This window comes from Phaseolus vulgaris, chromosome 5 (genome assembly GCF_051622355.1).
Source record: "Phaseolus vulgaris cultivar YP4 chromosome 5, ASM5162235v1, whole genome shotgun sequence".
NCBI lineage: Eukaryota > Viridiplantae > Streptophyta > Magnoliopsida > Fabales > Fabaceae > Phaseolus > Phaseolus vulgaris.
In genome coordinates, this window is record NC_143502.1 from 41725583 (window position 1) to 41752499 (window position 26917).

General features: G+C 31.4%; 4 protein-coding genes across 9 annotated transcripts; 2 read left to right on the forward strand and 2 right to left on the reverse strand.

Annotated features, from left to right (window-relative positions):
* Positions 1-5134, reverse strand: LOC137835860 (uncharacterized). Of its 2 annotated transcripts, none has more exons than XR_016521151.1 (7): positions 4787-5033; positions 4567-4700; positions 3822-3911; positions 3136-3188; positions 2099-2201; positions 1056-1189; positions 1-473 (listed from the first exon to the last, which is right to left on the reverse strand). XR_016521151.1 is itself a non-coding variant. In XM_068644591.2 (7 exons), exons 1-7 carry the CDS (start codon positions 5001-5003, stop codon positions 450-452), a joined length of 726 nt encoding a protein of 241 aa, XP_068500692.1. In that variant the 5' UTR covers positions 5004-5134; the 3' UTR covers positions 1-449. The 2 variants fall into 2 exon arrangements, 1 of the variants encoding a protein (XP_068500692.1); XM_068644591.2 differs by having other exon boundaries at positions 1056-1160; positions 4787-5134.
* A 1425-nt stretch (positions 5135-6559) lies between these two features.
* Positions 6560-12138, forward strand: LOC137835861 (DNA double-strand break repair protein). Of its 5 annotated transcripts, none has more exons than XR_016521190.1 (7): positions 6567-6710; positions 6928-7476; positions 7588-7742; positions 8054-8130; positions 8218-8466; positions 11394-11731; positions 11913-12138. XR_016521190.1 is itself a non-coding variant. In XM_068644594.2 (6 exons), exons 2-5 carry the CDS (start codon positions 6938-6940, stop codon positions 8299-8301), a joined length of 855 nt encoding a protein of 284 aa, XP_068500695.1. In that variant the 5' UTR covers positions 6569-6710; positions 6928-6937; the 3' UTR covers positions 8302-8308; positions 11394-12138. The 5 variants fall into 5 exon arrangements, 2 of the variants coding, with proteins under 2 accessions (XP_068500694.1, XP_068500695.1); XR_016521191.1 differs by having other exon boundaries at positions 6569-6710; positions 8218-8308; XR_011085162.2 differs by having other exon boundaries at positions 11394-12138.
* Positions 12139-14216: 2078 nt separating this feature from the next.
* Positions 14217-16646, forward strand: LOC137834427 (uncharacterized). Its single transcript, XM_068642484.2, has 3 exons — positions 14217-15404; positions 15539-15748; positions 16413-16646. The coding sequence occupies exons 1-3, from the start codon at positions 14217-14219 to the stop codon at positions 16644-16646; spliced, it is 1632 nt and encodes a 543-aa protein (XP_068498585.2).
* A 458-nt stretch (positions 16647-17104) lies between these two features.
* On the reverse strand, positions 17105-20312 carry PLDEPSILON (phospholipase D alpha 4). The gene is made up of 4 exons (XM_068644595.2): positions 20151-20312; positions 19459-20016; positions 18056-19247; positions 17105-17816 (listed from the first exon to the last, which is right to left on the reverse strand). The coding sequence occupies exons 1-4, from the start codon at positions 20235-20237 to the stop codon at positions 17380-17382; spliced, it is 2274 nt and encodes a 757-aa protein (XP_068500696.2). The 5' UTR covers positions 20238-20312; the 3' UTR covers positions 17105-17379.
* Positions 20313-26917: the final 6605 nt, after the last annotated feature.

Below are 26917 nucleotides of genomic sequence, written 5' to 3' on the forward strand. Positions count from 1 at the left end.
TTTTTGTGAAATAGATAAAAGACTAAAGGTAATAATTCCAAACCAATAATAGTACAAGTGATACATGGTCTCGTCTTTGTATTCTACTGACTGAATTAACATATGAACCTACCAACTCAACTAAATTCGAGCAAAATTTGCTAACCCTAAAAGAAATCTACCACATGAACCAAAAGTTTCGCCGCATTACTATCTTCTTCCTACTGAGTCCCTCTGAAAAAGATAAATTGCCAGCAAACTATGGTGCCACAACCTTCAACAGTTATAAAGAAGGAGCTTAGAGGCTTCTGATCTATATAGCATGGAAAGATATGCTGTGGTTGTGACACAGCATCTCCCATCAGAGTGAAAAGAGGAAATGATGTATGTTTTGTAGAAGAATACAATGATTCTAACAAAATCTTCAGAAGTTGTTTTTGCTCCTGTGGAAGATTGCCTGAAGATCATATTCATCTATTGTTCAACTCACCTGCCTAGAAGTGGAAAGAAAAGGCAATTATCAGCAATGCTCAAGTCTACCACATAAGAGCAACAAGAAAGAATTGCCTGTATTAGTTAGATATGTTATTCAACAAATGCAAAAAACAAAGCCTTGCTTGAAACATCCTATTGATGCCTAGCAATGGCAAGAGCCTTGTTTGAAACATCCTATTTTGCCACCCTATTGATGCCTTCTATCAAATCTTTTAAATCTCTGTATTGCCCATGTATGATATTTGTATTTTAATGCTGCACTATACAACATCTTGCTACAACATAGTATTATTAATTCCTCCCCATGTCCTATCACGTAGAACAATCTGGTAGGAAGTAGCAGGAAAGCCAATTCATCAACTGTCTGCATAAAGATTTGGCTTAGTCAAAAAGAGGTCAAACATCCCAACATACCAATCGCTCTTTTTATGTTTCTTTCAAATTTCAGTTTCGGTGGTTTCTTGGTTAATTCCAGTTTAATGCGATAATAGAGTCGGTTTCTATCAAATTTCAACTGGGAAAGCAGAAATGAAACGATAAAAATAATAGCAAGCAAGCAGGAGTGGATACATGAAACTTACTATTATTTCCTCAATATTCAAAGTCACTGAAGAGTCAACTGAGAATCCCAACTCTGACATTAGCTTTTCCAAGCGATTTACATTTGTCAAATACAGATAACCAACCTAGTTCAATGTCTGTGTCAGAGAACAGGCTGAAAACAAGTTTCAAATTATAGGAATTAATTTATTTCAGATTATTCTTATCAAATACTCTGATTTTCATTTACAAATGAACAATAAAAGTACATGGATATGTAGCAACACACATGTAAGAAGAAATTGCAAAGCATTAATGTGGCAACTAGCCCTTACCCTTAACAGTTTACTCTGCTACATAAATTGTACAAATAAATAATGACGCCAATATTTCATATAACCTTTGTTTCAAAGGGTAAGGCTGCAGCCTGGAAATACATGCGTATGTTTAAAAAGATGATAGCTGTTTTAATTCGAAATACAAATCTTTACAATAAAATCCTACATTAATGGTCACAATCAAATTTGACTAAAATCAATCACAACAGTCCACATATGATTATACGATTAAGATTTGTTCTCAAAAGAATCATAACTTTTTCAGTTCTAAATATCACAGTTCTTCATGTAGTCCCTCTTTTCTAAAAGACTGTTATCCACCACTCCTATGTCAGGTGTAGGTACCAAACTATAAAGGCACCAAAATAAAGTATGATATAATTTTCTTTGAAGAGACTAACAAAATGATGTCAAGGATAGGAACCAAATTTAACATTGACAAACAGTAAGATCCAGTGTGTAAGCATATTTCATATAAGGACTAAAATGTAAGATTCTTTCATGTAGGATTAAACATAAAAAATGGTATCTAAAATAGGAAGATTTTTAATTTTATATATATATATATATAAATAGGAAATAAGACGTGTTTTAACAGTAATGTCAGCAAATTATCATGTTACAGTTGTCATCACCATTTTAGAGTCAAACAACTAAATAAAGGAGATTCTCAAGATTCAGATAACCATTTTGTGCAAGATATATATATCAACAGAAGAGAAAACCCATAGTTTGAAGGCACTGACTAATGTTTCTAGTGAAGATGCTCTGCTATACACAGCTGTACCAGCCCGTTTTGTGGTCTTAGTTTTGCTGGAAACTATGTTTTTTCCCCATCGAAGAACATCCCTGCAATAAAGATCATTAAAAGCCATAGCCAAAACAAATTTTTTAACAGATTTACTATGATCTGCCAATTCTTATCATGCTGGGAGTGTATAATTGATCCTGTATTGAACCAGCACTACATTAGCATAATTGCAAGTTAGTGCCTTTTCCTTCTTCCCTTTTTTGCAATGTTTACTGTGTATTGGCTCCATCCAATCATCACCATGTACAAGCCACGAGACAGACAGAAATGTTAAATGTAAATATAGTCTCAAATTTAGAACATGAATGTGATCTAAAGCTACCCTAGCCAGTTTTTTTTTACAAAGATCCAAGTTCCAGGACCTCAAGATAGACTCCATAGGAAATAGTAGAATCTGTGAAATGATTTTTTATTATTCAATAGTAGTATTATTTGGACTCATGCCATTTGAACTAAGGCTCATGGATGTAGATCTGTCTGGTGACAAACCAGAATATAGCTGTGTACTAAACAAGGATGCAATCCTTTTGTGGAAAATTCCAGTTCTATACCTAAAACAATTCTGAAGTGTCCAAATGACTTCAAAGTTTGAAGCATGCCAAAACATTTCCAAAAGCAATGTGCTAAAATGGCTACAAAATACGCCAACATGGCAACATGTTTATTGTGGTTTGTACAACACTTGATGAAATAGTTGTATGCATAAGTGCATCAGTAATGTCAAATTTTTTATATACATTTCTGATATTCGTGTCAATTTTTTAGAAAATGACATGCTATGTAGTATTATCTTTTTTTCAATTAATTAGCATTTTCTTTTATAAATTAAAGAGATTCCGTTAGCAATTGAGATAACAGAATAATATTTTCATATCAATTAATTTTCAGGGCATTTTATTTTGTAACGGAGGCCTTTTTTAACCACTACTATAACAGAGTCAACATTGAGACCTAAAAGTAACATATTCTAACCTCTCCTGATCTGATAAGAAGTTACTTTGGAGAAGTTTCTGCAGCAAGGCATCCTGGAATGCAGAATACACGAACAGTTTAATATATGCTATACATAGCTTAAAAGTACTTTAAAGTTAAACATAAGACTTAAAATACGAGCTTTATTTTTAAAGTTAAAGTTCTTTGGTAATTCTATAATTTCTAAGCTTATAAGTTACTTTTTAGTTAAAATTCTTATGTTTCCTCCTTGAATTGAACTCTATTATTTTCTGCTACTTAAACCATAGCTCATTATCATGGTCCATAATTTACGTCTGGTGATGAAAGGATTTACGTTGTACAGCTTAACACTATGTATGAAGCAAATCCTATATGCATGTAAAGCTATATGAGTATTTGAAGAGAACCCGTGAATAGTACCAAAAATTGAGAAAGGAATAAATATAGATCTTATTCAATACAGAAAGATCTATAAGTCTATAACAGTAGATCAAGCTAGAAAAGTACATAAAATAAATTCTTAGCTCCAAATTAGGTGACAACAATGTCTGACAGATTTATAGATTAGAAAGAAGGAAAAAGAAGAATGGAAAAAAATATATGCTCATCAAAATACTATTATTCAATATTTAGCATGTTACTTATCTAATTCCATTGCATATGGTACATGAAAATAAAATAAGCAGTAAGGAAAGAAAATATACTTGAGCTTCACAACGCACAACTGCCATAACCCGAACATTATATTCTTCAATACTTAGGGGAGGAAATAAAAAGTGCCTACGGGCGTATAGCTGCATGTTTCAAACATAAGCATTGTAAGAATTTCACTGAATAAGACATCTGGAAGTTCTAAAAACCATAAGAATTGTAACAATTTTAATGAATACAACTTATAATATGAACTAGGCAAGTCTATTGACTGCGTTCGATTACATAGTGGATGAAAATTTATACTTTATTCCATCAAAAAATTAAAATTAGAATACATTTGTAGACTTAATAAAACTCTTGCACTAGGCAATCAAAGTTTTGTGCCTAAAAAAGTTAATACTTAAACATGTTAAGGAGTGCACTTTTAAGTATAACTCAACCTTACAAAACCTACTTGTAAACCTACTTGGTGAGTTTTTCATCCATTTATAAATCAGTTTTATTTCTAGTGAACATGAGATTTTCAACAAACAGTGCTTGCATCACTTTGGCACTAGGCATGACCTCATGGCTAGTAGTCAAAGACCAACTTCCTTGAGGGAATTTGCTCATTTGATCAAATAGTGAAATCCAAAAACAGAGTGCTAAGAACATACCGAGCTCAAACTTATGCGCTCTAACAGTAAATCATTAACAGAAATTATTCTTTACTTTTTGAGGAAGTCATAAATATAGTTTTCCAAAACACAGAGAGCATGAAATTTTAAGCTACTAAAGATAAGCTTCAAAACAGACCTCGTATATGCAATCACCGATGTAAGCCAGAGTAGCGGCGTTAAACACGGATCGAGGCTTCACCACTTTCGGTGGAGTTGGCAGCCATTTCTCATATCCCATGTAAGTTTCGTCTTGCTCTTCTTCTACATGCGCTGCAAGCATATATATGATTACTTTGAAGCATGAAAATGAAAGGTAATTGAGAATAGAAAGGAGGAAGAAAGAAGGACGCAAATACCTAGAGTGGGGAGAGGAGTGGCGCGCTTGAGAAGATCCGAAATGTATTGGTCCCGCTTGGGCGTAATTGGTGCAGTGGAGATAGGAGTGGGTGTGGAAACGATGTTCTTCTTCAGCTTTCTGGGAGCGTTGCGGTTGTAAGGGAGTCTCTGTTCGGTGTCCCATGAAGCTCTCACTGCGAATTTCAGAGAAGAAGATAACGATAACAGAGTCTCCATTGTGGCAACTCACACTCACCTTCAACTCACACGGTTCATATTTCTACATTGGGGATTGCTATTGGCACCCCTTCGCTATTCAAATCCGGGTGCTTCTTCCTCCACCCCTATTTTTTTTTCCTGCACCTCACATTTTTTGAAATACCCAAATTATTCTTAACAGTTTTCGATGGTTTCGGAGTAGGAAATGTTTTGTAAGCAAAAGGTGTTGGCAGCTTCTTCCTGCACCTCTATATTTTTCTTCTTGCAACCCCACAATGTTATGCAAAAGATCAAATTGTTCCTATTATTTTTTAAAAATCCTAAAATGTACTGAACTGTATTTATTTTTTTGCATTCTAGATTATGAAATCCAGAAATTTTTTGGATTGATACTTTCTGTAAAATTTCGATCCACCAATTCGTAAATCAAAATATGCATTTCACATTCAAAAATTCATCATTAAAAAAAAACATTCCAGATCCACCAATCCGTAACAGAAATGTGCATTCTGGATTCACAAATCCATAATTAAAAAAAAGCATTTTAGATCCATCAATCCGTAACAGAATTAGACTTCTGGATTCAACAATCCAGAAATTAATAATCTATGCAAAATTTGCTTTCGAAACGCCCCTCATCTGGAAAAAAAAATTTATTTAGTTTTGGATTGAAGAATCCGTTGCACACTCCCACATCCCAATTTCCGGTATTCACGGTGCCTTTTTTCAAATGAAAAGTCAAGGTCAGTTTCGAAATTTAAAAAATTGTGGGGTGCAGGAAGAAAAAATGTAGAGATACAAAAAGAAACTGCCAAAAGTGTTTATAGGGGTACAAAAGAAAAGAAAATGTAGGACCGTAGGAAGAAACAACCTTCAAACTATAAATTAGTAATTTAATAATTATTTTGTTTTTAGATAAGTTTAACTAACTATTGTATTTGATAAAATTAACTGAAAGATGAAAAACTAGATAAAAACTAAAAATTGACAGTTAATAACTGAAAACTGTTAAATTTTTTATAAGACCACGTGCTAATAATAACCACTAAATTTCGAATGAGATGACACAGATGTTAATTTTCTTTTTTATTTCTAAATCAAAAGTTTTAGTTATACGTTTTTACTTTCACTTATTATATTTTATGTGTTATGTATTCCACTATTTATCTTAGACTACACATTTAAATATTTTTCAATCAAATTTAAAATAAAATATTATATGAACAATACACTTTATTATTATGTTAACTAATATAAAGGTAACACAAGTACAATATTTTAAAAAATATATCATCTATCCATGTCATTATCTTTGAATATAGTGTTAAAATAACAAAACAAGTAGTACAATGGTAAAGTTAAATAATATAATATAAAAATAAACAAAATATTATTATCTATCATTATCAATATTTTATTCAATAAAAATATAAATTAAGAAAACCTTATTTTACATTGGTGATGTGAGTAAAAAAAAAAATATTTTACATTATTGGTTTATGAAAAGGAGAACGAAAAAAAAGAAGATAAAACATAACAAGTGTTATTTATTTATATGGAAGGAGTATAAATAGTGGTGATGTAACGATGTAACGACGCCGTTAGAGCGAAATAGAAGAGTGCGTGTTATCGATCCTTTTTATTTGTTGCAGTGTGGTTGTTGGGTTGGGTTCGGTGTTGGCGTTGTTTGTTCAAGACTCTTTACCCCCTTTTTCTTTTCTCAAGGTTCTTCTTTCTCAACCTTCTAATTGCTTTATGTATCTATCTTCGTGTGAATTTGATTGTGTTTTTCGTTCTTATTGTTATCAATTTTTGTTACTATTCGTGTATTTAGCCTTTTCTTCTTGTAGTTGTAATCGTTGTTGTGATTCTCAGAATATGAACATGTTTGTGATTTAAATTGTAACTGTAATTGCAATTTTATCTGCGTGTATCGATTTAGGTCATTTGACATGGCATCGAGACACCGTGTTCACAGAGAACCCTTGAATGGCAGAAGGGGGTATCCGCCGGATGGGCCTTATGCTCGCGGGCCTCCGATGCCGCGGCCACCGCCGATTCCTCCTCATCCGGCTGTGCTGGAAGAGGAACTTGAGTTTCAGCATGTTGAGTTGCGGAGGTTGGTGGCAGACAACAGGAGGTTGATTGATGACCGCATGGCGTTGCAGCGAGACCTTGCGGCCGCGAAGGAGGAGCTTCATCGTATGAATCTTGCAATCGGTGATATTCGCGCTGAGCATGAGGCGCATTCGAGGGAGCTTGTTGAGAAAGGCATGAAGATGGAGGCTGACCTTAGGGCAAATGAGCCCTTAAAGAATGATGTCATGCAACTGCGGGCTGAAGTTCAGAAACTTAATAATCTCAAACAAGAGCTGACCGGGAAGGTTCAGACACTCACACAAGATGTTGCAAGGTTACAAGCGGATAATCAGCAGATTCCTATGATGAGAGCTGAGATGGATGGCCTGCACCAAGAGCTAGTGCGTGCCAGGTGTGTGTCTCAGTTGCTGTCAGGGTTTCCATTTTCTTTTGTCAAGCTCTTGTGATAGGTATTTCCATATCCGTTGCTTAGACTGATGACCATTTCATTTTTGTTTTATAGAACCATGGTGGATTATGAAAAGAAGGCAAACATAGAGTTCATGGAACAGAGGCAGTCCATGGAAAAAAATTTGGTTTCCATGGCTCGGGAAGTTGAGAAATTACGTGCTGAGCTTGCTAGTTCCGATGGAAGACATTGGGGTGCTGGTATGTCAGGTATGACATTTCAAAAGGTTTTAATTTTTTTAATCATTTACGTTTAAATATTGTCAAATGTATAACACTAGTGTTGATCCAGCTATGCTACTGCCTACTATAACATTATTGGGTTGGCCACTGCGTGTTGCTATTTAGGATTGATAAATATGATAGACTACCAATATTGAAGTATCTATGCATCATGGCTGAACGCTGATTTCATTAATCATTATTGAAAAGCCATCATGAACCATATAGTTCCAATTTGCATAGATAGTATTATCGTTCTTTTATCCTTTTTATTTTTCATGTTTGCTTCATCTATGAAGGTGGGCCATATGGAACAAAATTTGGTAGCCCAGAGGGTTTTCCAACTCCATATTCAGATGGATATGGCGTTCACTTGGTATGTGCTTTCCTTAATGATCTTAGATTAAGCACTCTTCAATTTGCAGATGGATATGGCATTAACTTTTCATGTGCTGCTGTTTAGGGTGCTGCAGATAAAGCTCCTCTGTATGGAGCGAGTGCTGCTACAAGAAAGGGACACGAGAAGCCTCGCATGAATCGTCGTTGAAATTCAAGTAATTACTGTTGGTGATGAAGAAAAGGCTTGCCATCACTTTGCCTTTTCTGTTAGCAGGATGGCTGAGATTAGTTTGGTGTCCTACTGTGTGTGCATGCGACACCAATGGTCATTTTATCTGGAACTCTGGATATATTTAGTCCTAAACTGGCATGTGTAGGTTTTAGTGTTGGTTTACTTTTTCTTAGTAAAAACATTACTGCAGTATCTCTATGTTTAAAATTTAGTATGATGGATTCTTCTCTTTTATCTATTTTCCATTGATACATATTTATTGTTTCAATTATGCTTTTGATTGGTATTGTTAATAGTCTTTCTTCTGGGTAAAAATATTGTGTTGATCATGAACTGGAAATAAGCAGTGTAAGGTTGAGATTTTGTATCTCTCTTGTGCTGAATACTGCGGGCTGAAGTTAAAAATATGAGGGGTTTGTCAAGCTAGCATTATTGGAAGACTCTATGGTTATTTTATTTCTCCTTTCAGTTGTTGTCCCTCGTGCTCCTTGTTGAGATCTGGGCAATGTGTTGAATGAATGGTGTTGCTGAGTGCATTTTATGCCAAGGATTATGGATTTGTGATGTTGGAATTAGTCCTGTTACTTCGTCAGAGAACTGATTGCATGCAGAGGAAATTGGAGCATAACTTATGTTAGGTTATATTTTCTGCTTTACTCAAGTTAAAAAAAAATGAGAAGTTGCTCTTATTCTTCGATCAGAGTATGTTTTTGTTAGGAAATGATAGATTTAAGTTTGTAACTATTTGTAAGATGGGATAAACCTTCCTGAGGTCCTGGAGATGGTAGTGGCAAAGGGGACCAGTGTACTACTGCAACTGGTTATTTGGCATCCTTCTCAAATTATTGGGGATAAAAGTTTGGGAATTGCTTACGTTGCAAATAACTTTGGGGTGTTTATAGGATGTTTTTTTCCTCGGAGATGAAGTTGCAAGCTTGGTGGACTTTATTTTGTTTCTTTTCCTGGAAAAGTTGTTTGTGTTGAAGGTGGCTGTACTCACATTTGGAGGCAATATATGTACCTGCACAAAATATTTATGTTTGGGAGTAGTGAAGCATTTTTCATTCCTTATTTTCTCTCTCTGCCAAGTTTCTGGACATAACTACTGTTTTTTGCTGGCATGGAGGGTGAATAGTGAAATGTGTTGCTTTTGTCATAAATGGTATTAATGATGAAATGATGAGACATTTGCAATGTAAGGCTGTAACAGTATTGCAGGGACATGTGTTTTCCTCTTCAGATAATCTGACATTCTGTTATGTTTGTGGATTTGAGGAAAACTACTAATACAATGGATGTGGATGGAGATACATATATAGATATATGTTGTTACTCTGTTTAGTTTTTCCCTAGAAACCTGAATTGTTCACTTAGACCTTTTGGGATTTGACAAGTTTTACCTTGACTGCCGATGATTTACCACAACCCTCATCCTTTTTCCAGAATTGGGAATGTCTGAGACTTATTGGTAGGATATGACTTCTGTTGTCATTGTTCAGTTAGACCTAGGGTGCTTTAAGTTGCAAATACTACATGGAAGTTCATATCCATTACAAAGTATTATTGTGCATGGAGGTGTCACATTTGCTCATCAAGATAGTAGTCTATAGTGCTTGTGTTGCTCTTGCAAACTATTTATTTGAAGTGGACCAGAAGTTGGTTGGTGAAGGTAAGATATGTTGAGAGTTAGGTTACAAATCTGCCTAGTCTTAGGATTAAGGGGGATGCTATCCATATATCCCATCTTAAATATTGAAATTTTGAAAGAGATAAAACTGCTATCTCATACTATCACAAAGTTTGTCATTTTCTGTACCTAGTTGAGGTGCTGAAATCTCTTTGGTCAAGGTTCCCTACAATATGCAAGCTTCACGTATTCACCCACCGTGGAATATCAGAAGAAAAGGCTTCGAGCCTGCTGTATGAGTGAAGGCCAGCTGTTGATCAGAAAGCTCATAGGCAAGTATTCTGCTTCTCTTTATCGGTCTGAATGATGTAACAAGTCTAGAACTTGCTATTTGTTACCCTGCTGCTTACAATCATGTGAGCTTTAGTATGCTGCTTAATATGAAACTTAAATTGTTGCACACCTGAATTAGAGCATAGTAGGGTCAGATCATCTTCAGATTTTGTTTCTAGTGATGCCATCTAGCCAGAAGTTTAATGATCAAGAATTTAAAACTTAATTCTATAGTAGTGTAATGATTTAAATGCAATGCTAGCTGCCAATGTATCCTATTTAGAGTGTTAAGAACTTAGCTGCATGCCTGGAGCAGTCTGAAGTTGCAGGGTGGAAAATTTTCTATATTCCATGTTCCTATAGGTCTTGTTTTTTATAGGCTTCTAATAAGAGAAAAAAGGAACTCCTTTTGGATTGCCAGACCACCCAGTTAAGTTGGGGCGCATTATAGCTAAAGTTCAGAGTTTTCAGCTTATAGATTGCATTTATTTCCAGTGTCTGGGTTGGACATTCTGGTTGTTATTGCTACTTTTCTGTGAGAGATTCGTATATCTATGTAGCAGAATTTGGAATTTTCAAGACTACTTAGTTAAAGGGCAATAAGCTTGGAATAGTTTATTTTAGGTATTATTGCCGACTTGAACATGATTATTATGATTATGGAATTTGCAGTCTCTGGAATAAGCTTGACTGAGAGTATTAAGGAGACAAGATGAACTGTCGGCTTCCTTAGTGAGATAAGTAGACATGATTAATCAGCTTCCACCTAGATAAATAAATAGCTGCATTCATTTCTTTTTAGGTAGTGCTTAAGTAATTGGCCTCATGACTCTTTGGAGGTTAATGTTATGTTACACTTTCTCAGAGCAAAGGATGCTAGCAGCCTTGTGGGTTACTTAATTCTCATGAGATTTGTTTGATTATCATATATAATGATTACTTTGTGTGGTTCTGATATTGCTATTTCTATATGACATAGCTGGGTTCTTTCACTTGTCTTTTATTATGTTTTTCTCGTGTATTTTCCCCTACCGCTATTGAACTTTGTTTTCATATTTAAGTTTCTTGTAATTTACTTCATCCTAATCTTGTATTAATGTGGTTGCAGATGAAAAGCTGGGAATATTGTTTGGGACCGAGAAGCTGAGACAACCCTCGTGCATATTCAGTTGGTTCTTTGTTATTTCAAAATGCAATATTGGTTGAATCTTTATCGACCCAAGAACCATTTGTCGCTGGTGGATGGATGTATTTTCACTGGTCGTGATGGATTGAGATAATAATGGTATTAACAAGCCTTTGTTTGATTGGATCATCTCATCTTATTGTGAGATTGAAAATGAAAGCTTTGGTGGTAAGCATGGCTGGTTTCGGTCAAATTTACAAATGTTAGTTTGCTAGATGGATCGTGAGTCCTTGCATAAGACGTTGCTTACCCTGTTTTAGGTATGCCTCAGTATCTATCTTAGGGATGCCTCTTTTAGACACTTTTTGATGTTCCTCATTAGATTTGGCATTAAAAGACATTCACGTTCCAATGCCATACGAACCCTACACATTACATGCATCTCATCACATTTTTTCATTGATCAAAGTCTTATGTTCTCATCTTATGATCAACCAACAGGAGTCGAGAGGCAATTTATGGTTGTTGATTGTAGTGCACTTGCTTTTGATCGTGTGATTGCGGTTTAGTTGTCATTGAACTAGGTACCCGTTAATTATTAGGGTTTTATTATTTTAAGGTTTATAGAAGTGGTGACTGAATTATCCATTTGGTGCCTAATTTAGTCTTTGTAAATTTATTTTTTTCTATCATTGTGTATTTGTGCTAGTAATTCATTAGTTTCATATATTGTTTTTGCACCCCCGGAAGAATATATGATGTTCTTGGTCAATTTTACATGCAACGCTGCACCAAAGTTATCTGAAATTGTTTATATTATTTCGAGCTGTGTTTATTACGTTTTTTTCACTTCTTTCTCGTAATATTTAAATTTTGAAAAAAAATGTTTTTGAAACATTGAATTTTAAATAAACACGTTTTTGAAATTACATGAGAATAATAAAAAGTGCAAGGTGTAGAAATGTAATGATAGATCTTCGATAAAGTTGATGCATAGAAGACGATAAAACTATACTACTATTCCCAATTTTATTTTTTTTACTAATCTAATACCATTTTAATTATTCTATTATTATATGAAATATTTACTTGGACTTATGTGCATGAGACTGGATGATTATTTATTTGTTATACATAAAATCACTAAAATGTGGTATGAAATTAGTTAGTTTTATTGGTTGAACCAAAAAATAGTCATGTTACGAGAAAAAGGATTAAAACATCAGTCAAAACAAGTTGAAACCGGATAAGATTTAGTGCCAATGAATCAAAAGTAGTATAAATTATTATTTTATTATTCTAAAGTATTTTTAAATATATAAGTGCTTATATATACTATGCAAGTATAAATTAACTGTCTATTATAATTTTTATCTTGTAAAACACATAAATAAGATTATATTTTATATTGATTATAAGTTTACATCATTTTCTAGTAATTTTGTATCAGTTTGTTATTTTAAATATTGTACAGTATTAAAAATACGTATTTAGTTATTACTTATTCAACTAAAATTGAACCATGAGCTAATGCTTCATAAATTGATTTACAGTTACTTCTAAGAAAAAAGGTTGAAATCAGACATTAAATAAGTTAATTATGAAGGGAGATTTTTATTTTAATTCTAACTGATGAAAAAAATCAGTCTCACAGCAATGTTGTCAAAACTCATCGATCAAAAACAGCTTGATAAAAAAAAAAATCCTTCGTAGATATCTAACTGTGAGATCTACTTATAATTTTTTTTAAGGTAATGTTTGAGCATTGAAATTCACATTAAATCAATATTTTGATCCTTTGATTTTAGTTATGTTTCAAGGTCATTATTACTTTTAGCCTTTAAGAACATTAACAGCCCACTTTAAAATAATAATTGAAAATTGATTTTTAAAACGGTTAATCAATTAAAGCTGATTACTTTATTTTATTTTTTTGGACCTAATTGTTTTCAATCCAATTTTTTGGTTTGATTTTTAACTGAAATAAATTTTTTTAAATGTAATATTTATAGTTTTAAATTAATTGATAAGTGACAAACATATACAATTTCATATGATTGGTTTACCGTTTAATTATATTATGTTTTAAATATAGCTATATTCATCAAAATATGAAAAAAATATATTATAATTTTTAACATAATATTATATAATTTACCTATAAATATGAACAACATAATAACTATCTACAAAATTTCATGACATATTTTTTATTTAACAGATTTTTATTATAAGATGTTTAACAATTTTATACTTTACAGTAATAAAAAAATAAAAACCACAAAAATTATCTTTTATATTTAGTTAAAGTGATTTCATAATAAAAAAAAATAAACAAATCAAAATACAAAATCCCATCAAAAAATTAAATTGCTAAAATTAGTTTTCTTTATTCTTTTATGATCTTTTCATATTCATTCCATTATAAGCTAATTTTATTCATAACATTATAATTGTGCTAAACCAACAACTTTATAGAGTTAAAAAATAACTTATTTAAATAAACATTAGGGTTAATGGCATGAAAAAATTATCACTTAATAAAAACTATTAGGTTAAATAAACAGTACATAACAGTTTGACTTCACCTTCTTCATTCAACAGAATAGTTGCGTGAATGCAGGAACCCGTTTTCTATTTCACAGACAATCCTGAATCCATGCAGATCCTCAACTGCTGTGTTGAAATGGCATGACAAGTTATTGTAAAAGTTAAAAACTTTTTATCACAGATTATAATGGGAGTTTGAGTTTATTAATCTGCTTTGTTGATACTAATCAAATCCTTGGTTCTGATACAAAAAATATGAGAGAAGAAAAGGAAGCAGATATCAGTGACAGTGACAGTGATGTTGATGTTGATATGATAACACTGTTGCCAGACCTCATTTTGGAGAACATCTTTCTCTTCTTACCAACTGCTGATGCTGTTGTGATGACCACTGTCTCCAAGTATTGGTTTAACTTATGGAAATCACTCACCATATTGCACTTTTCCTTCAATGAAACCATTCAGAGATTTGAAAGCTTTTTGCATTGTGTTGAAGATTCTTTGTCCTGGCTACGATCATCTGAGAAGAATTCAATCATTCACCACTTTGTATTGAACATGCACTTTGCTGGAGAAAGAGAACTTACTGATGAAATGAATAATATGGTTTACATCTCCAAAATAACTACTTGTATCGATGATTGGATCAGTTTGCTGCTGAAAAACTCTGTCAAGCATCTAAATATTAGAATTTCAAACTTCAGATACTATCTGCTGACTGATATCTTTTCTGCAAGATCCTTTCTCACAGCGAACATCGAAGGTTGTTATATCATGGGAGGCCCATTATTTTGTGGTAACTTTTTATCCTTTAATTGCCTTAAAGAGTTGGTTTTGCTGAGGATTGAAACAAGTAGTTTAATGGTTCACAAGATCCTATCTTACTCCCCATTGCTTGAGAAACTTGTTCTCAAAGGGATTAGTAAAATGGCTTCCCTTGTAATTTGCAACCTTCCCAGGCTTAGTTATCTTGAAGTTGAGCAAGCACTTGATTGCAGGCTTGAGATTAAAGCACCAAATCTTAGGACCCTCATCTTACACTTGGATGGGGCAGTTAAAGGGTTTGTTTCTGATCGTGTCACAGTGCGTATTGGTAACTACGGATCAAAAAAATTTGATTTTGAACATGCCCTGTTGGAGACTTTGCAGCTCTGCTTCAACTCATGTTCTAGGATAATGGTTGCTTGTTCTAATCTTAGAACTATGTCCTTGTCAAACAAGGGTTCTGAAAATCCACTGGACGTTAATGTTTATGCCCCAAAGCTTGAACAGCTCGATTATGAAGGTTATGTTATTCCATCTTTCCATGGTATGCATCTTGAAAAGCCAACAGTCACACTGAAGCTGAGTCTTGGAGGTCGCCCTGGTTTGGATGTTGCAGTCAGGAGTTGTATTGAGATGTTCAACCAACCAACTGTGCATTTGAGTTATTTGTATGGACAGGTATAGTTTTACTTATACATCAACTCTCCAATTCTCTTCTTAACATCAAATTTCCATGATTAACAAAGCTGTTAATTTAGTTCATGCAGTTAAATCTTTCCAAATTCTTGCTAATAATTTTTCTCTTCAACCAGTTTTTCAAAGCACAGGAGATTCTATGGCCAGGGCAAGTTCAGATAATGGAGGTTACTTCTCCACCACCTAAAGTAAAATGTCTGATATGGTCTCTCACCTCTTCAACACCATCATTTGCCTACCAACTCCTTTTAGACGGTTCCCTTTGCAGCTGTCATCCCAGTATTCTACGAGTAGAAGCACTTCCCGCAAATAGGGAATTCATGAAGGTAATATGTAAATCAATTTCATCTTTAGAAATAAACATGAGGATCGGATAAGCCTCTTGAATGGCATGTCTGACACACAATCGGACATTGACACTTGTAGAACATGTATAACGGTGAAGTGTTAATTCAAAAAAATATTTCTTGAATGTCTGAAAATTCGTTTTAACACAACTTTAAAAAGGAAAAATACATTAATTTTTTTAAAACTCAAATTTATTGTATAAATTTTTGTTATGATTACAAAATAAGAACAAATCCTTTTGAACATCTTTCTGCTAAAAAAAATTGAAACATACTTATACACATAAATCTTTATTGTCAATTTATCAATTTATATAATTCATAATTATATAATATATAGATTTGTGTCCCCGTAATTATACATATATCTCTGTTTGTGTTTATGTCGGATCAGTGTCGCATCATAAACACAAGAGTAAAATATTGAACAAAATATGTTGACTCCAATGAAAATCTGTTAAGAATATGCTTACATCACTTTTAGTTTGAAGAACTTGTGGTTACCTCCTATATATGCAACTTTTGTGTCATATACAGTTATGTAGAAGGACTTTTTATATTTATTGTTACTATAATTTTGAAAACTAGAGGGGAGGTGAATACAGAGAAAAAAATTGAGTGTTTGATGATTATGAACTTGCAGTTCCTGTGTCATGAATTACTGAACAGAGAAGAAAATCCATCCTGCTGTAAAGATGAACCTGAGTTCAGATGCTGGAGACATTACTTAAAGAGTGTTAATGTTCAGATTCAAAGCCAGTCTGAAACTGAAAAACCAAAGACATTCGGTGACAAAGATTTGATGAACACATTGAACCATATTGATACATCAAAGGAGGTTCAGTTTAGCATGAACTGGTCACGTGATTTAGTATGAGATCACCCCTTTTCCTTTTGTTATTGTGCTGGATGTCTTCAGACTTTCTTCATTTAGTAAGTTGATAAATGTCATTAGACAGATAGCATTCTGGAAATCAAAATTTTACTTCTCCAAAAGGGTTACATTTTAAAAGGTAAAGCGAGATATTATAATTATTGATTGAAAAATAATGGAGTAAAATGGCTACTAAAAAAGTGAGCATTTTCATTGACAACTTAAAAATTAAGGTGACAACTTACCTTAGCTGTTCAAACTTCTAACATGCTTTTCCTTCTATATATAAGCCTGCACTTTCTTCTCTAATCACTTGTTAACATGAATTGGTTTTTCCAAACTTGTGACCACTCAAAAAACTATTGTGACCATATAACAAATATCATTGAATGATTATGAAATAATTATCATCAAAATTGATAAATTTATCATATATAATTGTTTGTAATTTGATGATGATATATGCTTTGAATATCTTTGTATTGACTGTGCATAAAATATTTAGATACACAGTGAAGTTAAATATTCTTTACACCGTTTTTTTATAAAAACTTTTATGTTTAATATCACTATGCAACTTGACATATCAGCTAGATTGATATAACAACGTTACGCCGTTTATTGTCAACAGCTTTCACCTTCATGTGTATAAATAAGAACACTTATTTCAGAGTGAAAAAGATAAGCAAAAGAATGGTCAGTGTAGTCTGTGTCATGTCACAGTTGTATGGTTAACTTAAGTGGTAAAGACAGGGGTTAACAATTTTGATCTCTTCCCCCTCACAGGAGATTTTGTATCAGGAAAAAGATCCCCACCATCATCTAGGTCCTCCACATACCCTTCTAGAGTTATTTTCACAGGGTATCTTACAAGGTGCACACCTTCCATGTCCACAATTTCTTCACTGCTGTACATTTCCCACATATGATCTGCTATCGACCTCATTCTCTGCACACATGCCAAACTTTCTGGCTCTAAGAACAATTCCTCAGCAGTTCCTGTGTGCTCATACCACAGTGACATTCTGTATGCATGAATATCACCATGGTTTATGTGGTGATCAACTCCATCTTGAAACTGGTAAGCCCCTATGGCAATCTCAGTGTCCCTTTGTCCATCCATGGATCTTTGGTTCACATTGGCTGATCCTATTAGTATGTATATGTCGTCCACTGGTGCCAGAAGCAACAACAGAAAATGTTAGATAACCTACTCCACAGTTTGTACCACAATTCTAAGATAGTCCAATTCAACTTTTTTATGCTTAAAGCATAAGTTATTTCAACAAATTCACTTGCACAGTTCTTTTGGTTAATAGGTGAAGTAAAATGATTATGAAAAATTATTCTAAATAAGCTTTTCTTTGCAAAGAAGTGGAAAAAAAGCTGATTGAAGAAGAATACAATCATACCTATCATCATCTTTGAGTGAACATAAATAGGGAACCTTCTATTCTTTTGTGCATTCCAGTATTGTGTTGCAGGATGGGGAGAAAGTGGTGGAAGAAACTCCTCTTGTTCCTTCTTTTCCCTATTAGCAAGGCAGAAGAAATTCAAGTAATCTCTTGGATGCCCTGGCTCCCCACTTTCTATTATTGCTTCTCCAATGAACCGATACATCATTGTCATTGTTTGTCTGGTCCAGTGAAGTATATCTTGGACTGGTTCACTTTCAGGAACTCCTTCTGGCCACATTGGTATGACTATGTACACTGCAAACCTCTCTCTTGCTTTGATCTTACTAACCACCTTGAGTGCAATCTCAATTGGAATCAGATTGCTGCATCCACTGTGCCTATCTTCTTGCCACAAATGACACCCTCCAACAAAATATTGGTTTTCAATGTATACAAACCTATCAGCACGCCTAATTGCTTCAACATAAGCTTCATGGATGCTTCTCTCCACAGTTAGCCTTCTAAACAACTGGCTAGCAGATACATGGTCAATTGACCTGTATACTTGAACTTTCCAATTCCTTCCTACTGGAGTGCCTGAGTATGTGGGAATGAGATTTTCTAAAGTGTTGGCAGGAACTAGAAGAGAAGGATCACACTGCTTTGTCCATCTTTGTTCAAAGTTGGTCAAAACATCCCAAGCAGCCTCACCAATGACACAAGCATGAGCATCATGCCAAGGCTCTCTTGGTCCTCCTCTCTTGAGGCTAGCTTGTGCAATGTTTGTCTGGTAGAAGTCATGGTATTCGGATTCCTCAGCAAGTGTCTGAAACAATGAGTGTTTTTCTGTGTCATATCGGCCACCACACAAATCTAAACCACCCAAAAAACTCATAATTTCTCTTGCATGAACAGAGTAGGGTGTTCTGGTGTCCACAGTTATGGTCTTCTGATGGTGAGCAAAGAGTGTGGGGAACTTGTGGTGTAACCTGGGACACTTTCTGCATATTACTTTAGTGTGTTTGAAGTATGCAAAAGCTTCCTCATCATGAGTGTTCATCACACCCTTGTTCTTAATAAAAGGCAAAGATGTTTCATCATCCCAAACCATAACCCTCACAGCCACTCCTTCTTCTGCCTTCTTCTTCAATAACTCACCCAGATTTATCTCCCTAGCATGAGGGATTTCTGTTTCAGGATCTCTAACCTGCACAAGAGCCACATTAGCTTCTCAAAAATGCATATTAACTTAGTCTTATGAGAGAAGAGAATAAGAAGATAAATAAACTAAATTTATATTAAATTAGCTAATACACAACTTTTATAAACTAGTTTATGAATGAGTTTTTTTTAACTTAGGAAAGAAACTAAATACATTTCACTAGAACCATAAGAAATTGAAATGAGGTCATATTTACCAGAACAATCTTGGGATTGAAAGACCAGCCTGCAATATAAATCAAATGTTTTGCACCCTCAATGGCTTTATAGACATCTTCCCAGAGCTTTATTGGAGAGCCACAAAGGTCAAAAGGAGGGTGGAAGGTAGATGAATGGTGAGCATCATGATAGAGTTTAACCTGGCAATTGGACCTTTGTGGGAATGTAGCATCCCTCAGCCCTTGAAACTCCCCATTAAATAGTATATTTGTCCAACTTGGTTCCATTTCTGCTGGCTTGAACCACAACATAAATCTTAATTTTAGTTGTGGATTTGGTTTTCCATTTTCCATGAGCAGAGGGAATAATCCATTGATCAAACTCTCTTCCTTCAGCCGCTTGGCCTGCATGTGGAATTTCCCCAAAATGAAGCATGATGTCTTCAGTGTAATGGTGATAGTTGAATCTTCCGAATGAGCACACTGAATCTGAAAGGTTTGGTTCCACACACGTTCACGTTCTTGGGTCGTTTTCGCCACCTTCTGTTTGCCTATCCTGATAGACACATGAACAGGCTTTCCTTTTGTATATACACACTGCAAAAAACACAGAAAATTAATCATGCTATGAGTTTATAGACTAGTGCACAATTTCATCACATGACAGCTAACACTTTAACATGGAAAAATCTTGATAGCATAATAATATTACAGTTATGTGGGGAGCTTACATTGAAGGGAAACAAAGGTGAGTAAGGTGTGGCATTGAAGATGGTAGCTTCAATTGTTCCATGGATGAACTTAGGCATTTCCTCCATTGATTCACCAACCAATATATAGAAGGAGGGAACAGGAGATAGAAAAGTAGTAACTGTGTTTTTTGACTTTACAACTGTTACAAAAGACATGTTTCATGTATGCATATATATATAGAGGTTGTGAAGTTGGTGTTGAAGAAGAAGAAGCAAAAGGGAACCTTAAAATGCAATTGAACTGTTGAAAGGCTGCAAGTTTGGGAAAACTTGTGGAATTATGCATAATTAAACGTATAGTCACAGCCAACCGTCACGTCTATTCTATCCAAAACACAAGTTTTTGCTTGAAGCTCAAGTTTCTTAAACTCAAATCACAAATTTTCGGCCTGACTCAGACCACTTCATTCGAACACTGGTCGAGTGTTTCGTATATTCTCGTTACATATACGAGGAATGCTTCAGAGATTCTCATCCAAGATCACATGTTCAACAATAAACATCCTTTTGTTGTTTTATTTTGTTGTCAGATACAATTTTATACGAGTGCACAACTCTTGTGTTTTAGTTTTCTGGAAGATTTTAGAATTGAATCTTGTGAAAAGAAATGGATGTAGGGATTTTGTTTATTTTGTATAGATTGATTATCGAAACTACTTAGAATTTAATATAGCTTCAAAATATCGAAAACTTACACTAACAATAGAAGCACCATCAATCTTTGCAAATGATTAGAAAATTGTATGTATTTGAGATATCACATCGACTAGATATATGATATTTCATAGTATATAAGTGGTGCAAATTCTTATATTGATTTTATATAAGGTTGAGTTAAGTTTAAAGTCTACTTCTTAATATGCTATAGAGTATTCTAACGAGATTTTTTGAATTCGATGTAAGATCGGATGTGTTGAAAATCCTACATCGATTAGAAATTATGATATTGTTTAAAAATCATTTCTTAATAATATTACTAATAATAAATTAATAAATTATGCAATGATAAAGTTTTTCTAAAGATCGTATTAAGGATTAAGCTATAAAATTTGGTATATAGAATCTATTTTAGACATAAAATATAAATATTTTCAATTTCTTAAATTTATTTTTCTGTCCTTAAATTAAATAAATTATTTGAAGTTGCAATAGTTGATCAAATTGGTTTTCGAAATTAAAAAAGAGAGAGTAAAGGGATTATGAAATTTTATATCACCAATGAAATACTAACGTTTGCTCTTATTTAAAATTTTATTTATTGTATAAATTTATATTTCAATAATAGGAGAGTAATATTATAATGACTAAAAGATTATAAAATATTTCATTAAAACCAGACATGAATATAAATTTTAGAGGTCATGCTAAGTAAAAATAATAATACAGTATTATATATAAAAATATTTAAGCTTAAATTGTACTATAGGTTATATAATATTAATAAAAATGAATGAAAATTGACAAAAAAAAATTATAATAAATTGTAAAGAACTAGGTATATCATATTATTACATATAAAAATACTTATCTTCTGAGGAAAACCAATTGTAATTACCAATTCCACTTAAATACACAAAACTAATAATTTTTGCTTTCAATTTTTTATTCGTTATACATAATAAAAAAATTGTAAGTATTTTCATAATAATTCTCTAAATTCCAATTTATTTATAGCATACAAATTTATAAATAAAAAACCGTACCAGCTTGTATAATTTAAATAAAGTAAAATTAAGAATTTATAATAAGGGATCATTGTGCCTAACATTACATTTTCAAGATTAAAATGGTTAATAATTTATAATTTTAATGACCAGTTTACTATTTTATTTGTTTTAGCTATAAAATTGTTTGGTCTTTATTTAATCTTTGAACTCCATTAAATACACAGTAGATTCATAAAACAATGAGTAGTTTTCTTCCCCTTCTTGGAAAGAAATGCACATTAAAGATTTTGACATGTTTCTTTTTTATGGGCAAAAAGATTGTGACATTTAATATGGACACATACTATACTATGAATATTTGATTTAATGTTATCCAATTAACTAACTAAATAGACCATTATCTATTGTACATGCAGATTAAGACATCTTCTACAGTTAAAAGAACTTTCCAATAAAATTACAAAATTTAACTTCCACTAAAAATCATCAAATAATTATCAAATATAAACCAATTTTTAGATACCAAAATAATTAGTTACAATAGTAATTAAATTAGATATTATTTTAAAAACTAAAAAAAAAAAAATTTAAATTGGTATCTAATTAGCTACCAAGGTTTTAACTACCAATTATTTAGATTCTAAATTTGCTAGCAAAAACCTTGGTTGTTAATTAGATACCAATTTAAAAACCAAAAATTTATTTAATTCCTAAAATGGTCTCTAATTTAGTCAGTATAACAACTAATTATTTGTTGTCTTTAAAATAAATTTTTATTTCATTATTTTTTTTAATGATCATCAAATAAGTTCTAATTCTCATTTCTTGTAATATTTACTATTTTTTATCGTATGTATTAAATATATTTAAGGGTGATAAGTAATATATAATGATAGAAATAAGTAAAACAAAGTATTTTTTCTCATCAAAATTTAATGGACCCAATATTTCAAATAATGGTTATTTCTTTCAATGAAGCAAGTCACATGCAATATATGCTTTATACTAAGATCATGTGATTCAATCTTTTAATGCACATGTGATCTACTTTTTTAGATTTTCCAATCTAAGTGCTTTGTGAGGTCATATATATATATATATATCCTTCAAAAAGAGGTGTGAAAAAACTTTTATATATAATCACTTTTATTATTAACTAATATTATAATATAATGGTAATTAATATTTTTCTTTCAGGAATTAAGGAAATTAAGGGAATGAGATTCTAATCTTAGAAAGGAAAAAATAGTTTTATTTTGTAAGAATAATAGTTTTGTTGTTAGAATTATTTATGAATAGGTATAATCTACCTATGTATCGTTTGTGTTAACATATGAGTTTTGGTCTAGTTCCCCCATATTTTTCTTTTTTTCTTTTTTTCTTTTTTTTAATAATATTTTTTTTTATGTGATGGCATATGATTGTTGTTTCTTGAGGTGTCAGCTTAGCTGAGATGTCAAGTTGCATAGTGATGTCTAACACTAAAACTTTATAAAAAAAAATAAAATAATAATTTTGTTGTTATTTTGTAGGCGTATTTATGTAGCTATGTTTAACAAATACTTTAAATTGTTACTATCTAATTTAGTCATAAAGATTACTTCCTATTATTTTTATTTTAAATATTATGTTCTTCTTTGATACTTAGACATCAACCCAATGCAAATGTTATTTACTAGTCAATTTATTAAAAGTAGTTTTTGTTTTATTATCATTAAATTTAGTTGAAACATCTATCTATTTCATCATTATCTTTGTTTCTTTATTATCGAATTGTTAATAAGCACATGTTTCACCATTCTAAAAGATACTTCTTTTACAAATTGTGTCTTTTAGTTTAGTTCTTTATATATTTTTTATATTGTTTATAATTCAGTTAATTATTCAAATCCTTGCCATCAATTTATTTTATATTACGTGCAATATGCATGAGTGAATATATTATGTATTTTAAATAAGTTAAAATTTCAATGAATGACTTTATTAACACTAAAAAATACATGTAAAAAAAATCAATGTAATCATTTAATAAAAAATCTTTTTCATTAAGTGTGGAACTTTGAAAGATAAACTTTTAATAAAAATATAATTATTTTAATTAAAAAAATTATTATTTAGCCCTTAGAAATTTTAGTCATCCACAAATACAGGGACAAAGCTATATGTATATACAGAAAAAAAAAAACAAAAAACTAAGCATAAATCCTTGAAGTTTGAATAACATAGAATCTGTTTCTTTAAGCATTGAACAGCCAAATCTGAAAAGTTATGTTAGGGTTCTTCTTCTTCTTCTTCTTCTTCAGTTATGTGATTGGTTAGGGTTTCAGTTTCACAAATGAAGCAAGCTTCTAGGGCCACACAACCCTAAGAACTTGTGCCAACTGTCCTAAATGGCTATGAATATTATTATTAAGTTTGAATCTGTTGATTGGTTAATTAAGGAAGAGGAGTACAAGAAACATATAAAACACAAAAAATGAGAAGCAGAACCATTAATTAAGAAAGATGAGTTTAGGTTATGAATTAATGTAGAGATTAATAAGTGAGGAAAAAACTTATTTAAAATATTAGCAACTCACTACTTTCATTCCATCTATTATTAATACATAATCAAAGAACTTAAACCACACTTAATTATGAACTTTTGATCACACTAGATAAATAATATTATGTATTATCTATACTATTATATAAAGATATTACATAATTTTAGTAATTCTTTGATGTCACAATTTTATCTTTTAATAAATAACTATTTATTTAATAAAACAAATAATTATTTTTTTTAATTTTCGGCAATAGATTTTCTGGCATATGCCTTTACTTGTTAGGCATAAACACAGCAAATAGCACAAATCTTAGCAATAACCAAACAAATATTGGTGGATCATCCAAAGATCCAATTGCCAATATTATACTATAATATCTTGTTTTAATTAATAATCAATTAAAGAGGAAAAATAAATAAAAGATGATGGAAATATTTATTAAGTATAACAGATTGTATTTAAATATTACAGGATTTGTCTTGGCCATTGAATGTGTTAAAAAAAATGAAATTATTTAATTAGAGTGAATTGTATTTATTATTATAAATAAAGTGTATAATAACAACACTGGCCAATCATTCCTCTCCCTAAATATCTGTCTGTCAGTATTTAATAATCATATGGGTACCATTTTTTTCCTTCTACTTAAAAAAAAAAAAAAATATATATATATATATATATATAATATGTATATATTTTTCTACAGGTATCTGGTAGATGCGTTTGAGGTATTTGCATGGTTACAGATAAATGTTTGGTTTTGGATTTTTGCAAAGTCCTATTATAATTCCTTTACGTATCCAACTAAATTTTGAATCCAATAGATTGTATAAGGCTGATTGTTTAATGCTTTTTTGAGTTTGATTTGATTCTTCCTTATTTAAGTTGAAAGATATTTGGAGGTTAGTAACGTGCTAGCTCTTTATGTATAAGGATTGGACCACTCCTTAAGTGGTTTTTATTTATTTATTTTTTATTGTTGATAAAAAAAATATATTTTTTATTTTGATGATTTACAGATTGAAGGATTAGGATTAGGTTGAGTGAAAAAGGTTTTGTTTTATCATAAAAGTCAAATAAGTAAATGTATAGACACGTTTCATTAGATAGCAACAACAATATTAATATAATACACATCCCAACTATTTCGTGCCATAATTTTATTTGCTAACATCTATACCTGTCAAAACCCACAATATTTATACCATTATTTAATTTATAAAAAGACAAATAATATACCTACACTAATTAATTTTATAAATATATATATATATATATATATATATATATATATATATATCACTTTTCAATGGTTATTATTAAACGTTTATTTAGCTGAAGGTTTTAAAAAGAAGAATTCTTACAATATGGAAAATAATTTATGTTACCGTCCCATCAAGAATAACTATAATACCCTTACTTAAAAAAAACTTCATAATAAAAATTTGTTATATACAAATACACATATACGCATTCTTCAGAAAAATATTAAAATAAGTTTCTATATTGTTCTTTTTCATGTTCAATTCGTAAACTTCCATAAATATATTCTCGTGTAACAAGTTTAATCAGAATAAAATTTATATCAATAACAAATTAAAGAATAAATAATTAAGAATTTACATAATATTTTGTATACTTTAACTCATAAATTAAGTCATAAAACATAATTTTTAAGTGTATTTAAACATACATTTCTACGTAAACATAATATTCTATCAAAAATATTTATTAACATCCTAAAAAAAAGTGCATAAACCATATTTTATCAAAGATTAACATTTGATTTACTTCAAATCTTTCAAGTTTGCATCTCATCCTTATATTTTAAAAAAATATAGTTTTCTTCATCCCGAACTAAAACTATGTGATTTTAAAATGGATCGTTAAAGTTGCTAATTATTACTTCTTTAATGATTGATTTAAATTGTATGCTTTTAAACATACACACTCAATGTTTTTGAAAACTAAATTCAATTATAAAACTCACAAAATATAATGCGAAAAATAGTTGTTTATTTTAAAATCAAACTAATGATAAAATTTAATTAATTGTAGTTTTACACTAAAAGTAAGAAGAAAAATGTAGGTTTTTTTTTTCTATTGCTCCCGTGGTAAATAGTTAAATAGAATTTGAGTTTCTTACAAAATTTTTGCATGAAATCTAACCCACGAATGATCTGACTTTATTTATTATTATCATTCATTGGTTATATACATGATATAATTTAATTATTCTTTTTCCTTCTTTTTATAAAAAAAGTTGGAAACTATTAATGAAAACAAATAGCTCCTTTTGTTGAGTCTCTAATAATTATGCATGCTTCAACTCTAGGTTTATTATAGATTATTCAAACCTATTAATTAAAAATAACTATATATTCAAATGTGAAAATAAGAAACAAATTTGTTTAATTTTGAATGAGAAGGTGCCTAGGAATGAAGACAAACCCTCAGGCACGTTATAATTAAAATAATGGATAATTTATAATAACAATAATAATAATAAATAAATAAATAAATAAAAAAT

Coding starts and splice junctions, on each gene's coding strand:
- LOC137834427 (XM_068642484.2), top strand. CDS start 14,217: ATGAGAGAAGAAAAGGAAGCAGATATCAGTGACAGTGACAGTGATGTT. Junction 15,405..15,538: donor TGAGTTATTTGTATGGACAG/GTATAGTTTTAC, acceptor CTCTTCAACCAG/TTTTTCAAAGCACAGGAGAT. Junction 15,749..16,412: donor CAAATAGGGAATTCATGAAG/GTAATATGTAAA, acceptor ATGAACTTGCAG/TTCCTGTGTCATGAATTACT.
- PLDEPSILON (XM_068644595.2), bottom strand. CDS start 20,237: ATGGAGGAAATGCCTAAGTTCATCCATGGAACAATTGAAGCTACCATC. Junction 19,248..19,458: donor TCAATCCCAAGATTGTTCTG/GTAAATATGACC, acceptor GCTCTTGTGCAG/GTTAGAGATCCTGAAACAGA. Junction 17,817..18,055: donor TCACTCAAAGATGATGATAG/GTATGATTGTAT, acceptor TTCTGGCACCAG/TGGACGACATATACATACTA.
- LOC137835860 (XM_068644591.2), bottom strand. CDS start 5,003: ATGGAGACTCTGTTATCGTTATCTTCTTCTCTGAAATTCGCAGTGAGA. Junction 3,912..4,566: donor TCGGTGATTGCATATACGAG/GTCTGTTTTGAA, acceptor TGAAACATGCAG/CTATACGCCCGTAGGCACTT. Junction 1,161..2,098: donor CATCTTCACTAGAAACATTA/GTCAGTGCCTTC, acceptor ACATTGAACTAG/GTTGGTTATCTGTATTTGAC.
- LOC137835861 (XM_068644593.2), top strand. CDS start 6,938: ATGGCATCGAGACACCGTGTTCACAGAGAACCCTTGAATGGCAGAAGG. Junction 7,743..8,053: donor TTGGGGTGCTGGTATGTCAG/GTATGACATTTC, acceptor TCATCTATGAAG/GTGGGCCATATGGAACAAAA. Junction 8,131..8,217: donor ATGGATATGGCGTTCACTTG/GTATGTGCTTTC, acceptor GCTGCTGTTTAG/GGTGCTGCAGATAAAGCTCC.